We start from the raw sequence: 14,893 nt of genomic DNA, 5'->3' as shown, positions 1-14,893 counted from the left end.
TGGATGCATCACAAAATTGAACCTTCTGACATGTGATTGCCGTGGTGCTACCATTAAACAAATAAAGCAAATGAAGTTTTTTATTTTTTTTTAATAATCGCTTTGTGCAGTGAGACTTTTTGCGGTTTAAGGGTGACTCTTCTCCGCCGCACAAGATGGATCCTTCACACAGATGGAAAACACCCCTGACTCCTGCCTCTGTCTCCCTCACATGCAATCACAGTCTGGAAAACTGGGTCAGTCTTTTCTTTTTCTTTTTTTGCTTCCGTCTCTCCGCATTAGGGTACACCTTCATAGAATCCCTCTCAGTCTCGCATAAAAACTCAAAAGGGGATTCCCGCCCTCGCTGGAGCAGGGGCATCGGGCGGGGTTGCAAGGATCCATCTGAGTAATCATCGATTGGAGCTTTGCAGAGGTGTCAATCCTTTTTAATTCTGCTGAGATCTGAACAGCGACAGGCAAATGGAAACCCTGGTTTAATTGCAGTATCATGAAATGGCCCAAAGCGCATTGTTAGGTGATTAAAAATGAAACCCTGCGTTGAAAAAGAACATTAGATCTGTAATGGTGCAAACATCTGGAGTTCAGTTCTAACAAATGCTTTAAAACCACAACATCTGTGAGTTTAATTGGTATTTATGTACACTGCAGCCACGCATCAGCTATAGAAAATTATAAAGGACCCGGATGAGATGTTCATGGGGATGCTGGGCTCACCATTTAGTATAAAAAAACCCCCAGTGGGTTCAGTTTTTGGTCTTTAAGCTGCCATTTTCTCAAAGTTAGTCATAACATTCCCTTTTTTTAACCCCAATTTTTCCAGAGGGCAGTGGTTTAATCGTCTTACAAGTCGCACGCTCCATTAATTTAGTGTTTGGTTGGATCGAGAAGCAGTAAATGGGCCATTTTTGGTAGGAAAGCGCTACTTATATGGACATTAAAATGATTTCACTGACACTTTTAACACCAGCTGGTCTTTGAATTACCACAACTCTTCCAACAGTTCACATCAGTAAAGTCTGGCCCGTGTGCCAAATGCCACTTTAAATAGCCTATGTCATGCATAATCAACTTTTTGAGCTGTTAAGTTTATTATAATGTCATTTCCTCATTATGATCAACCCCGAAGTGGTATTTTGATCCGTTCACCCATTTCTGAATATTCCTCTAAAAACCTGCTCTCTGAGCACCGGCCCCTCCCAACCCACAAAAACAAGCGGGTTCTGACATTGTGATGTCACAAAGTGGGGAACAGCCCCTTCCAGGAAGAGTTTCCGCTGCCAGCTCACATACACTTTCTCTGTGGAGCCAGCGGTGATCGGCTAAACGCTTTCCTCTTAAATGAACAATATGGACGTCTATCTTTGCATCCTTATATCCTTACATATCTTTGAATTCCTCAAATTGTGTTGTTTTCTTTGGGGGGGGGCTAGGAGGTTTTTAGTGGCGCCCTTCATACCACTTGGTGCCCATGAAATAGCCCTCGGTCTCAAAAAGGTTGGTGAACCCTGATATAGACCCTTTGACATCTCTACCGCTGCTTTCATAATATCAATTATATTTATAAGAAAAAAACTGCCTGTATAATTTCTTGATAGTGGTGACAATTAGACGAAACACGCCATCTACAACGGAGATTTGATGGTAAAAACCTATTTAGAAGTATTTGTTCTATGTGAATAAATAAAAAGTATGGCATGCAATAGAATAGTTCATTAAACTTCATTCATTTTATGCATTTGATCCCGGATGGCGTCACAGAGCTGCCGGAGCCTAACCTGGCCGTGGTTGGGCAAGGCAGGGTACACCCAGGACAGGGCCACGATCACGCACTCGTGCACACACACACACACACACACACACACACACACACGCAAACACACACACACACACACACAACAACACCTAAAGGGACAGTTTAGAGTCACCAGTTCACCCATTCAAGCATGTTTTCAGACTGTGGGAGGAAACCAGAGTCCCCCATAGATGGTTGGCCCTCTCCCGTTTCCCGCTCACCAAATTCGGCCCTCTTTGCAAACAGTTTGGACGCCGCCGCCCGGTTTACATCAGTTACGTTAACCAGCAGATTCACATCACCCGTCGGACTTTAAAGGGGTAAAAAATAAACTGAAAGTGGGTTGGCCAAACTGACAGACTGGAGTTTACTCCGCCCACCTCAACATTTTAGCAAAAGTAGGCAATTTTTTTTATTTATAACTGATCAACAGATGGAAAATAGCTTTTTACAGACGCAGTCACTAGATCTGTTTAATTAAACAAATTAAAAAGAGTAAAATGTTTTCTAATAATTTATATTCATGTTTTTTTCTGTCAAATGAAGTTAAGACATTTATTTGAAGTGGTTTAATGCATATTTTTTGTCAATCGGCATCAAGGGGATAAAAAAAAAAGTTCTACTAATGCTGTTCAATCAAATATATATTCAAATGATCACACAGATAAACAATGGAAATGACTGCTACTCAACCCTCTAATGCACCTTTCTAATGCTACCATAAATTGATCAACCTTTACAACGTTTTTCAGACAACGTAACCTTTAAAGTCAGTTTCACAGAAACATTTACGTATATTTACCCATATATTTATTTGTTTTTTTTTTCATAAAGCTTGCTTTATATCAATATATTTTGTTCTGAAGAGGAGAGGAAGGTTGATTTACAGCCAATTCAAGGCTGCACTTCCATCATCAAGACTTTAGGAAATAATTTATCGGTATTATTCAAGTGGAACGTTGACCACAAAGAACGGATTAGTCCAAGAATCCTGTAATGGATTGGTTGTGCTTGACTAGACTCTCCAAAAGAAATCCCAGCGGATGCTGGAGGTCACATGTGGCCACATTGTATTCTGTGGGCAAAGGTGCCCTCCAAGACGTGAGCTTCAGAGGGAGCAAACGGCGCCCTCGTCTCCGTGACGGTTAGCTCAAACGCTGGAGAGCGTCCTTAACTCCTCCTCCTCCTCCCTGTTGTGTCTCTGTTAGAACCGCAGCTGAAGGGCATCGTGACCAGGTTGTTCTGCAGGCAGGGCTTCTATCTCCAGATGGGCCAGGATGGAAGCCTGGATGGGACCAAAGACGACAGCACCAACTCCAGTGAGTTGACACGAGGGATTCACAGTGTGTAGCAGCTACATTAGGCCCTCAAAGAGTAAAAAAAAAAGAAACACTATGAACGCAGAGCGAATAATCCTCATTATGAATTAACTTTTTTGTTCCCCACAAAAACAATTTGAAACGTCTGAATCCAGTGTGGCTCAGACGGAGACAAAGCCATTTTTATCCCCTATTTAGTGTCATCTTTTTGTGCTTTTCTTGTCCTTCTCTGCTATGGCAAGTGTTTTTACAGATGTTTCCGCTCCTTAACATCACTGTATCCTCTTTTTGTTTTACTAATTTACTTAATTTTTTGCCTTGGCGTGGAGCAAATGACATCTTTTCCTGTAGAAGTTTATGAGAAATGGAGTTACGAACACAAGAAAACCTAACACAACCAACCAACAATATGTTTTTTTTTTTGCCCTTATTTAAATATGTTGCAGCTACACAAAACAAAAACTATGTTCTTTAAAGTATAGCTGATTAAATTCTACTCGTAATGACTTATTTACTAAACTTGTACTGAAGTAAAAATGGTTTAAAAAATATTCATCCTGTATGACATTTTTAGTTGAAATATGATAAACGAATGGTCAAAAAAAGGAAAATATTAATAAATGTATTTACTTAGATCATATTTTCTCTTATTTCTTTTGCTTAAGGGTACTTCAACACAAGAAATGTGGAAACCAAACCTGCAACCTTCCAATCAAAAATCCACCGTTCTATGGATCAAGTCATTTTGTCTTGAACCACGTACAAAAACCCGATTAAATGGGGTAGAAAATACACAAAAATACTTGGTGAAATTTACAGTTTTGCATTAGAAATGATTTTAAGTATAAAATCATCAAATGGTATTTATGGTTTGAGCAAATTCTTGTGTGTAACGCTACAAGAATATCAATTCCAGTGCAGGTGAGGCAACAAGTAGCTCAACTGTGAGGAAAAGCATGAAAAAAATAACATTTTGTTTGATTATCCGCTTTATTGATCAAAATCTTGCAATGAATAACAGTTTAGTGCTTTTGACAGAGCTGGTTTGTCCTTTATCCCCCCAAAATTAAAGAAAATATGCTAACTTCTTATGTTATAAAGGTGATAAACTAATCAAATCTAATAGAAATTAGTTATTGCTGTCACATTCTGAATTTTTCCTCAGAATTTTCTAAATTTAATAAAATGTTTTATTTTTTGTTTTGGATAAAATGTTATAGGATTATGAAAAAGTAATGACTTATGACTATCTAATGACTAATGAGTAATGGCTATCTTACTAATAAGATAGTAGGAACAAAGCATAGAAATTTGTAAATTCAAGGAATTTAAAAAAAATCATAAACAGGAATGAATATGTTCTAAAAAAAAGGTAATAAATCATATTTTTGTGGGATTTTTAACATGCATTTGTTTTAGAAGTTTTTGAGATAAAAACTATTGACAGAAATTTATACATAAAAGAAAAGCTTTGCAATGTTTTACCATCCAGGATCAGAGAAACTCAAACGTTAGTTCTGTATTTCACACACAAGTTGTCAAATCAATAAAAAAAAATAAAGAAAAGAAGCCAATGTGGAGTGAAATAAGTTGTTTTGTTGTTGTTGTGAACAAACAGAAAAGTGACAGCGGTGTTCTTTTCAAAGCGTCTGCCTGAGGCTACGGGCTGTCTTCTGCCGAAGCGTCAGCGGTCTTTGGTCCTGACCCGGCGGGGCTCACGCACGGACTGCTTCTTTGGGGGGGGAAAACAAAAAAAAAAACAGACACGAGGGGGCCGATTTTCAAATGTCACAAGCTGAAAAAAAGATCTTTAACTTTTGCTTTGTTTCTGTAATTTTTTACGTCTGCCATTTGAGAAAAGGTGAACATTTCAGCTTATTTAGTAGGAATCTGTTCATCCATTTGATTAGAATGAAACAAATTTCATGCTATCAATTAGGAAGATAAATGGTGGCATTTTAGTCCTCAGAGCGTGAAGGAAAATGAACTCCTTTTGTCTCGTTTCAGCTCTTTTTAACTTAATTCCTGTCGGTCTGAGAGTCGTGGCCATCCAATCTGTGAAGACCGGCCTCTACATTGCAATGAACGGCGAGGGCCACCTGTACACCTCGGTGAGCACTCCGAATCACACGCCGGCATCTCACAGAGCATAAGGTCTTCTGCACGGATGCCTGGGAGTCAAAACATCGCCGTGCGTCATCCTCTCCCTCGTCTCCTCGCTCTTTCTGGGGCGCTTGAGCGTCACATGTTGCTCAGCCAGGTGTCTATCTAAACAGACCTGTTCACCTTTTTTTGCAGGCAACTACCTAAACATCAAATAATAAAGACGAAGAGGAGAAAAAAGTCACTATTTGATCAAAGAATTGAGAGAAAAATGTGTTTTTTGTTTGATTGATTTATGAAATTGATTGCACTGAGATTTTCTTGAATGGCTGAGGGAGGAAAAAGCCAGGATAAATGACGGCATATTTGGGATAGACTTATCTGGCAGATGACTTAATCAGCCTGGACCGAGCTCCACTGAAGAGACTCGTGTTCTCTCTGAAGGATGGCACACTTGGAGAAGAGTCAGTGGAAGCAGCCTTAATTGCAAAAGATCTGACAGAGATATGAATGAAAAATGTATTCACTCCAAATGATTAAAAAAAAAAAAAGAAATCCAGGAATTTTTAGGGAGGAGTTTCATTTTTGGGGATTTCAAATAAGTAGAGGATGGTTTGGAAAACATTTAGAGGTTTGTAAATTAAATTAAAAATAATAAGTTTTTGTCAATAGAAATTTCTAAAAAAAACAAAGCAAAGTGGGAGAAATCATTAACATAAGATGGAAGGAAGAACATGGATGTACGGTGGCCCTGAAGTACAAATTACAGCAACATGTTTCAATTTTTTTTTTTAGAATTGTTAAAATTATTGTTTAAAAAACAGCTGTTCTTTTAGCTGAGGTGCTATTAATAATGCTGGAAAGAGCCTCTATTGGCACTTTTTCCTCCCAACATTTGTCAAAAAATGTGGGGACAGAACCTTTTGCTGGGGGTGGCAGCAGCCCCCCTTTAGGTCCACCCCTGCACTAACTAATTATTCAGTGCAAAAGTAAAACAAATTTATTAGCTCAGCTGAAAGTCCACAAAGCTAAATCAGGATCAGGCAGGCAGGCAGGAGTCGATAACAGGCATGAGAGCATCAGAGGAGAGACAGGATGGTCAGGATCCAGGCGAGAGGCGGGGCAGGCAAACAGAGTCAGAAACAGGGTCAGGAGACAGAAGATCAGGTCCAGATGTAACGCTAATGAGGGCAAAGTGGGACAAACAATACTTCACACTGAGTGAGGCTCAGTGCAGTGGTTGATTTAATAAATGAGAATAAATGAGAGTCAGATGTGCGGCATCCAGGATGAGCAGTTAGAACCCTGGAGACTGTTCCTGCTGATAACCAAAGCGGCAGATGGAGTTTCTGACTTCTGATCCTGTAATGAAGGTTAGCTGGGACTTACTTAATATTTCCAGCACAGAAACAGACTCTACGAATGACTAAACAGGCAAAACAAAACGAGGGTTCAAATGTGTTCTGTAGTTTAAGGTAAAACTATTCCAGCTTTGTGGACATTGCACATTCCTTTCCAGATTTTATTCATTGTGTTTTGTCTTTAAACACAATAATCACTTTTGTTTTCTGAAATGTTTCTATTCCGTTTGGTTTTCCTGCAATTTGGTTTGTTTTCTAAAATGTAAAGTTGTTTTTTTTTATTTGTTTTATTTTTTTGTTGCAATCTTTAATATATTCTAGTGTTGAGTTATTTGTTGGTGTCTGAAAGACATGATTTGGCCAAAAAGGAAGAGAAAGTGGAGCGGAGGATGGGGGGGGGGGTGAGGAAGAAGACAAGCGAGATGTTCGAGCAGAATATAAATTATTTCCTCGCCGACTCTTCAGAAAGAGTTCACACTCTTCGGTTGACGTCTCTTTCCTTTGACGTCCTCCGCCCCTCTCCTCACCCCTCCGTTACCTTTTGTCGAGCAGAGATGACAAGAGGGGGATGAGGGGCAGTGGGGATGAGAGGAGAGGAAAATGGAAAATGGAAGAGGAAACAATCAACTTGGAGATAGAAGTGGAAATTTAAAAAATTAAGAAAAATAGGAAAGTGGCGATAAAAGGAAAAAAAAAAATATGGGAGAAAGTAGCCCGGAAGAAAGGATGTGGGGGAGACGGGGGAGTTGGGAAAAGTTTTAGAGCAGGAAATGAAGAAGAAAAAAGGTTGCTGACAGGGGGGGGGGGTAAGTGGAAGAGAAAGGACTATGAAGAGGAAGAACAGAGCTCTGTACTGCTCTGCTGGGCTTTCTCAGCCTGTCACTGAAAGTCACAGATGCATGAGGACTTCCTGTAAATAATTGAAGAGGGGGAGTCCTCCTCCTCCTCCCCCCTTACAGTCGAAGTCCCCTCCAAAGCTCCACAGAGCGAAACCGAGGACGTTTGATCCTGTTCCAGCGTTGGGACTCGTTTCCAAGCAGCTCCATGATAACAAATGTCTAAATTATAAACAGGGAGTCTAAATGATCCGGATGTCTGGGGGTGTAAAATCGGCAAACGTCCTGCCAGGAAAGAGTAGCATTCCGGGTGTTTATCATTCCAGGTTCTGCAGGAATCCATTCCGGTTCTCCTCTTGTTGGCAGCCACCCCCCCCCCCCCCCCCCATAACTAGTTAAGGTGGAGATGACAGGATGTCGATATACATCAGACTCCACTGCTTTTAACTTCAGAGAAACATGGAGCGCCTGTCAGCCGTCTATGCCAGTTAGGAGACAGACTGAATGTTGGACATATTCCCCCCTTTAGAGAAAAAGTTCAACAGGAAGCACGTTTTGATATCCCCGACGCGTGACTTAAATGTTTTGGGTTTGACATACGTGGAACGGTCGTGGAAAGCCACAAATTTTGCATATGCATCTCACAACAAGCACGCACAATTGTGTAAGATTTAGGTAATAATTGCGAACAGACTACGTAAAATGCGTGTAAACTGCATGATTCTCAACTGACCAAGAATTTCGAACAGCTTAAAGTCGAATTCACGTAAGAATACCAGTCGGGCCGAAAACCTCGACGGAAATCGACGAATGATGAACGCAAGACACACTTATGAGTGATGTTTTTCACACATGGGTCGCGAAAGACGGGAATTTCATACGTGGAAAGTGCGTAAAATGGTTGTAGTGTCCGTGACAGTAAGGAACATTACTTTGATTTAAAAGATTGAGATTTTAATTAACAAAAAATACTTTATTTGATTCATTTTTGTACATTATTTTTCAGATTTCCCAACTTTTCTTTTTCTAGAAGCCATAATATACTTTCTTTTAAAGTTATCAGAGATTATCCATACACAGCTTTGTACCAGCAATAAGTTCTTAATCCAAAAATCCAAACTAATCGTTTTAGTTTATTTTACTGTTGTGATTGGTGGTTTTTGGTTTGGCCCCTCCCACAATGAAGTGGAGCCTTTTCTAACTGGCCATTCAGTGACTCAATGTCTGTCTTTTACCTATATTCTGTATCTTTGGGTGAAACTATTCCAGCTTTGTGGACACTGCAAGCACATCTGCATGAGAACTCTGGTTCACTGCAGGAAATTTAAATTATTAAAGTAACGTTTAAAGCTGTTTCTTCATTCAGAGCTACGTTGAAAAATATCTGCAAAATTTTAGTGCAAATGGAAATGTGCTAAATATCTGCTGCTCTGGTTCCAAAGTTCTGCGTAGTATGTAATCAAACTAGTGCATTTTATTTCTGCAGCTCATTTTACAAACAGATTTTTTATAATAGTGCACCAAAAAAGAAAAGAAAAAAATTGTATTCTACAATTGTTGATGCATTGAAAGTCCAGCTCAATTAGCAAAATTACATAATAACAATAAATAGAAGGACAAACAAGTGAAACAGTTAGGGAACAAAATAATCAGAATGACTCACTCCGAACTAAAAATCAAAGACTAAAAGTGGGACCTAAAAGCTCAAGAGTGTTTTCTTTTTTATTTATTTTTTTATACAGGCATAGTTGTAGCTGTAACGAGTATCCGAATACTCAGATATTCCTGGCTGTTCCTGAAAGTTGGAGTGTGAATATTTGCGACGTCTGAAATAATTTTATGAATCTCGTATAGTAAAAATACACTTCAGGGAAGGTAGTTATGGCTCCAAAATGCAGAATAATGCATTTAAATTACAAATTAAATAATAAAACTGGCAAGTGCCAGTGATGCTTCTCTTTTCAAAGTAAGGCAGAAGGGCCCAGCTGTAGGGAGAACCTGGTACTACAGTAATATTCCCCTAACACAGTACTTTCATGTTCACGCCGTTTTTGTCATTTTGTCAGCAAGCTCCTGGCCAACATGAGAAAGTAGATTTAAGGTTTATTATGTTTTATTTTTGCTCCTGAACTTTGATTTTCTGATCAAAGATGAATGTCATCCATTGAATTAGATTTCAATCGATCATTTTCTGCTGACTCATAAAATAAATGATAAATTAAAGACATTAATCAAGACATTAATATTTATGAATCAAGTTCATCAGTTGGAGTAATTTCATGTTCTTTCTAGGCAAACATTTGCCTTCAGTTAGTTTTTTGAGATATAAATAAATCACTTCAATACTGAAGGTTTAAATTTTCATATCTTCAAAAGATGTTAGATAAAAGAATTGATAATCATAGATTAAAACTGATCAGATTAGAGCCAATTTATTGGGGGGAAATAGGTATTTACAGAAAAATACTGTGAGAATACATTGAGAATTATTGTACTATTTGTTTTTTAAATATTTTTATGTTATTTTTACAAAATCAAAAATGTCAGTAGGTCTCTCCAAATTTTTAGCTTTTAAATGCAAAACTTTTTAATGCACTCTTTGTTGGATCAAATTTAAACTCTTTATCTCGTTATTCAAAGTTTCTAATGACCTGCTGCAGACTTGGTTCTTGTTTGCAGGTTTTCTTAATTCCAGATCCCAGCATCTGGCGGCGTGCGGTTGCCTGCACGTGTGCACGAGCCGTGTTTGTGCATGTTCTGCTGACAGATGGCCCAGTGTGCAATGAGCTGCTATGTGATAATTATGAAGCATGCTGGGGAAAGTGGAAAAAAAATAAAGAAGTGCTGATGAGTTTGGGACTTCATGTGCGAATCAACCCGAAAGTGAGGAGAGGGCGTCTTGGCGAGGAGGGTGTGCACCAGCTACATATTGGTCTGCGGGGCGCAGGGGGGGGTTGTCAGGGTTGTCGGGTTGACGATGTCATCTGGGAGGTGAAAGAGGAAATGAAGGATTTTGAGCAAAGTCACTGCGCATGGCGACAGAGGAAGGACACTTTTCATCCCATCGCATCATTTTCTGACATCTAATTCGTCTTTGATCGCCTTTTTTTAAAACCTTACTTTGTCTGATGTGTTGCAATCAAGAGCTGCACGGTACTCTGATCATGACTGATGCTCGGGTTCAGCGGTAAGGCCATGAGATCGAACGGTTTTTCACGTTAGGACTGTGCTAACCGGTTATTAGACATGGAGATGGGTGAGTGGGTGACGGGGTTCGAGGCGATACCCTTCATCTTCTTGCTATTATTGGTTCATTTAAACAAAAAAAACGGCGCTTCTCCCTCGCTTCCTCTTTCCGTCCAGTGTCATGGAAACATATTAAAGCCCCAAATTGTTCGTCTCCTCGTAGGGAAGCAGGTTTGCTTTGGCATTCTGAATAAACACATTTACACTCATCAAAGCCTGGCCAGATATCAGATGTAATCATCTTTACTAAAAAGGAAGAAGCCTTGCTGGATAAAATGACGCGACTGTTTGAAAACTGATTCATCAAAAACACACAAAGTCAATAGAAAATCTATACAAGTCCACTTAGCTTTCAAACAATTGGGGTTTATTGGGAAGAATGTCTTTGTAAATGAGCATTCAAATTAAGCAAATTAAAAAGAAAAGATGATTTGTTTTAAATTGCTTCAGGAAAGAAATTCTTAAAGGAGAAACAACAATCCTTCAATTCCTTGCAATTGCAACACTTAAAGACCCGCTCGGATGAACGTGGTGTTTTTAGCAGGTTCTTCTGGCCCTTTTCTGATGATGGAGGACAGATATATTCAGAAAATTAAGAGTATTTCTTTATTCAAATTGTTGGGAATTGGGAGCAGACAAAAAAAAAAAAAAATGACAAAAATACCGGTAAAACGGCGTCATCATTTGGACTTACTGCCTGCTGTATGGAACTCTGATGGTGCTACAACTGAAAAAACTTTCTCCACGCAACACGGTCCTAAACAAAAGGTTCCGCCTCAGAAATACACAAAAATAAAATACACATTTGGGTAAAGTAAGAATTGTTCAAAACAAATGAAAAAACGCTAGCTCTTTTGTTGTGGCAGTTAAAATAATGGTTTTGAAGACCAGATTTTCCATTTATGGTTAATTTGGGCTCCTAATGGGATTCACACAGCTTCCACTTTCAAAGTTCAGTCCGTCCGTCCATCCGTCTATCTATTACGAAAACCAGGATCTGAGTTCAGAAAGACAGGCTGTCACGAAAGCAAGAGTGAGAATGGAGTTGGGGCGAGTTGCCACGTGGAGTTGGATGTCGTCAGCGTAGCAATGAAATTGTATATTTTGATTTCCTGAAGGTAGATGATAAAATAGGGAGGGCTGTGGACTGAGCCTTGAGGCACACCTGAGTTGACTGGGACTGGAAGGAGATTTTGGCCGTAGCTCCTCCCACACTTATATCGGGTGGCCGTGGTGCAGCGGTAGGGCGGTCGACCCATGATCGTAAGATTTCAGGTTCGCCACCAGTGTGTGAATGTGTGTGTGACTGGGTGATTGAGACTGTGACTGTAAAGCGCTTTGGGCCTTGAAGAAGGTAGAAAAGCGCAATATAAGTATACACCATTTACCATTTTACCATTTATGGAAATGTTTAGGTTTATGATGACATTTTTGGAGTTGTGTCGAGCAGCAAACGGAGGCGGCGGGCACAAATTTGATGCACAAATGGCATTCAGTGTGAATGCACATGCTGGATCTTTGAACCTCTTCTGTCCCCTTTGACCTGTGACCTTTGTTAACTGGGGTCGCGTAAAACAATAATGGAAGAAAAAATGGAATTCTTGAGATCTCAGAAATGCTCAGTTTGAGCTCAGTATTTCTGCTTTATGTTGCCGCCATCTTGACAGGATATGTAGTCGTAAATTTGGGCTTTTTTTTGACACGCCCACTAAGTCCATCCTACTTGCGAAAAGCCACGTTCTCATTCTATTTACATTTTCAAGAAAATTTTACTTAAGAGACGTTAAAAAATTTGGACTGCAATTATGTATTATTGTTATTTTAGGCCATTTTGCATTAGAGTAAATAGGGATAGACATGAATACGCCCCTAGTGGGGGTTTGATGAACTGTCTGGCCTCACCTTTTAAATCAAATCGAACTTCATTTATAGCCCTTTTCCCATCAATCCATAACACAAAGTGCTTCACATTAAGACGAAACTAAAAAAATAATATTAAAACGAGCACGAAAATGAAAATACAGCCCCCTACCCAGACCTACACACAACCCCCCACCCCTTTCCCACCTCCAGCACCCTAATTGACGGTAATAGACAATGAAGCACGAAAACAAAATGTTGGGTGTTGGAAACGCCAATATTTGGGACTTCCCTCTGAGCCCAATGCAGCATCCGCGGCGGTAAACCAGCCTAAACATTATCAGATAATGTTTCCACAAAAGACGTTTCTTCTTCGGTGATTCTTTGCACAAATGTGTAATCTATGATTATTATTCATTGGAGAAATGTAAAGTTTCTATTTTTTTGTTTTGTTTCTGAAAAATCCATTTCAGAAGCTGCAGATCCACAAAACCGGCAAAACTATACAAAAACTGCTTCCTTTAGAAACAAAATCGAGGATTTGTTGGCTTCACATGTACAGTCAGATGTTCACTTTTCACCAACCGTGTGTCGCAATTGGAAAAAAATTGAGGAAAGAAAGTTTAAAGACGGAGATGCTTTCTGCTCCCATATATATGGAGGTTTAGAAGAGCAGAAATATTTAGTCAGATATTACCTCAAAGTTTCTCCATTTAAAGTCTTTCATCCGAGTCTCTCTTACCTTAAGATTTTTTTGTCTGATATTTTTCAAGCTTTTCTTAGTTGTTAAAATAAAGTATTTGGTTGTTCAAAAAATATTTATCAAGTGTTATTGAATTTTAATTTGTTTTTTTTACATTTTGGGCTTTTATTTTATTTCATTTATTACCCCACAAGTGACTCATAAATAAATCAAATATGCTTTAACATGCCAGACCCAAGTGTGCATGCTCCATGTGGATTCATAACCCAATCTGCATCAAAAACAGGCAATTTTTTAAGCCTTCGGAGTCAAAATGTTATTTATATTTAAGGTTAGGTCATAAAAATGGAGCGCTTGCCAATTTTATTCAGTTAAATCGTTGTATTTTGTCAGACAACCTGTAGTCCGGATCAATCCGTTGTCTTAGAACGCGGGACGCGGGTTCTGCACGCCTGCTGCATGTCTGCATGTGGGCGTGCGTTTCCATTCATGACAGCTGCAGCGCTCATCGCAGCTCTGATGTCTTCATCCACAGACATGAGAGCAGGGGTGGGTGGGTGGGTGGGGGGGGGCACATGTTAGACATGTGCGTCATGACACACACATTTCCTGGAAACTAGAGAATAAATTAGTGCCTGGTGAGCTGTTGAGCCTCTTCAAAGACATCACTGTGTGATGTCTGTGGCGCAGAGAGGAATCGAAACTCGCATCGTTTGGACAGAATGTTTTTACCCGTGATTCTGCACTCACTGGATTCCTGCAAATGATCGCATTTTTATGCAAAAGAGATTCACATCCAGCGTCAATCTAAACAGGGATACATGGAAAGAAGCAAAAGATGCAAGATGTGCATTAGAAATGTCAGTATTTCTCACCGTTTTTCCTTTTATTACTGGGTCAAATACTGTTTTTTTGTACTATTTTGTGGTTTTCAAAGGTTCATCTTCTCTCCCCTTGGTTTTTAGATGACTGTTGTTTTCTTTTCACTTTCCATACAGCAATAGATTCATATTTTGCTCAGTAAAGATAAAAAAAACTTTAGATTTATGAGCATTTACCTCACACAAGAAAATTATCACCTATGATTGATTGATTTGTTTCAAGCAAATGAAACAACAAAACAATAAAAAACTGGAAAAAAGACAAAAATATTTAAGAGAATTCATCAATGTATTCAAAAATAATTCAAAGAAAATGATCCTTGACATTATAAATGGTTCCTTAATACCTATTCGATTCACTTTTTTGTCTCCCGAGTCGCTCAATTGATCAGTTTGGGAGAATTTACCTAAAATTGATCTTTTTTGGGATTTACTGACATAATCTGGACTTTAAAGAACTGTATTTAGTCTTGGAATTAACATTTTGTTTACTTCAGTTATATAACGCCCTGAGATTGGGACTCGGCGGCCTTTCGAGACAAACGATTTACAGATTAAATTGTTTTTATTGAATATACTACGTTGGAGTGGCTGCCATGCGCGTCTTTTTATTTGGCTTTTATTTTATTTCTTTTATTACCCCATAAGTGACTCATAAATAAATGAAACATGCTTTAATAACCCAGACCCAAGTGTGCATGCTCCATGTGGATTCATAACCCAATCTGCATAAAAAACAGGCACTTTTTTTAACGCTACAGAGTCAAAAGATTAATTTCTTTTAGTCAA

The 14,893-nt window shown here is 39.0% G+C and overlaps 1 protein-coding gene across 2 annotated transcripts in view; it reads left to right on the top strand.

The window, feature by feature from the left end:
* LOC101166036 (fibroblast growth factor 14) overlaps positions 1 to 14,893 on the top strand; it is a 69,564-nt gene that overhangs the window by 35,069 nt on the left and 19,602 nt on the right. For both annotated transcript variants that reach the window (XM_023966232.2, XM_023966235.2), the window contains exons 2-3: positions 3,004 to 3,114; positions 5,122 to 5,225. In XM_023966232.2, coding sequence (XP_023822000.1) covers positions 3,004 to 3,114; positions 5,122 to 5,225 — 215 coding nt within the window. The remainder of the gene's footprint in view (positions 1 to 3,003; positions 3,115 to 5,121; positions 5,226 to 14,893) is intronic.

The sequence above is a fragment of the Oryzias latipes genome, chromosome 2, assembly GCF_053564925.1.
Source record: "Oryzias latipes strain Hd-rR chromosome 2, Olatipes_Hd-rR_3.1".
In the NCBI taxonomy this organism is placed as follows: Eukaryota; Metazoa; Chordata; class Actinopteri; order Beloniformes; family Adrianichthyidae; genus Oryzias; species Oryzias latipes.
Note: the sequence above shows the minus strand (reverse complement) of the source record. Positions and strands in the feature narration are given on the sequence as shown.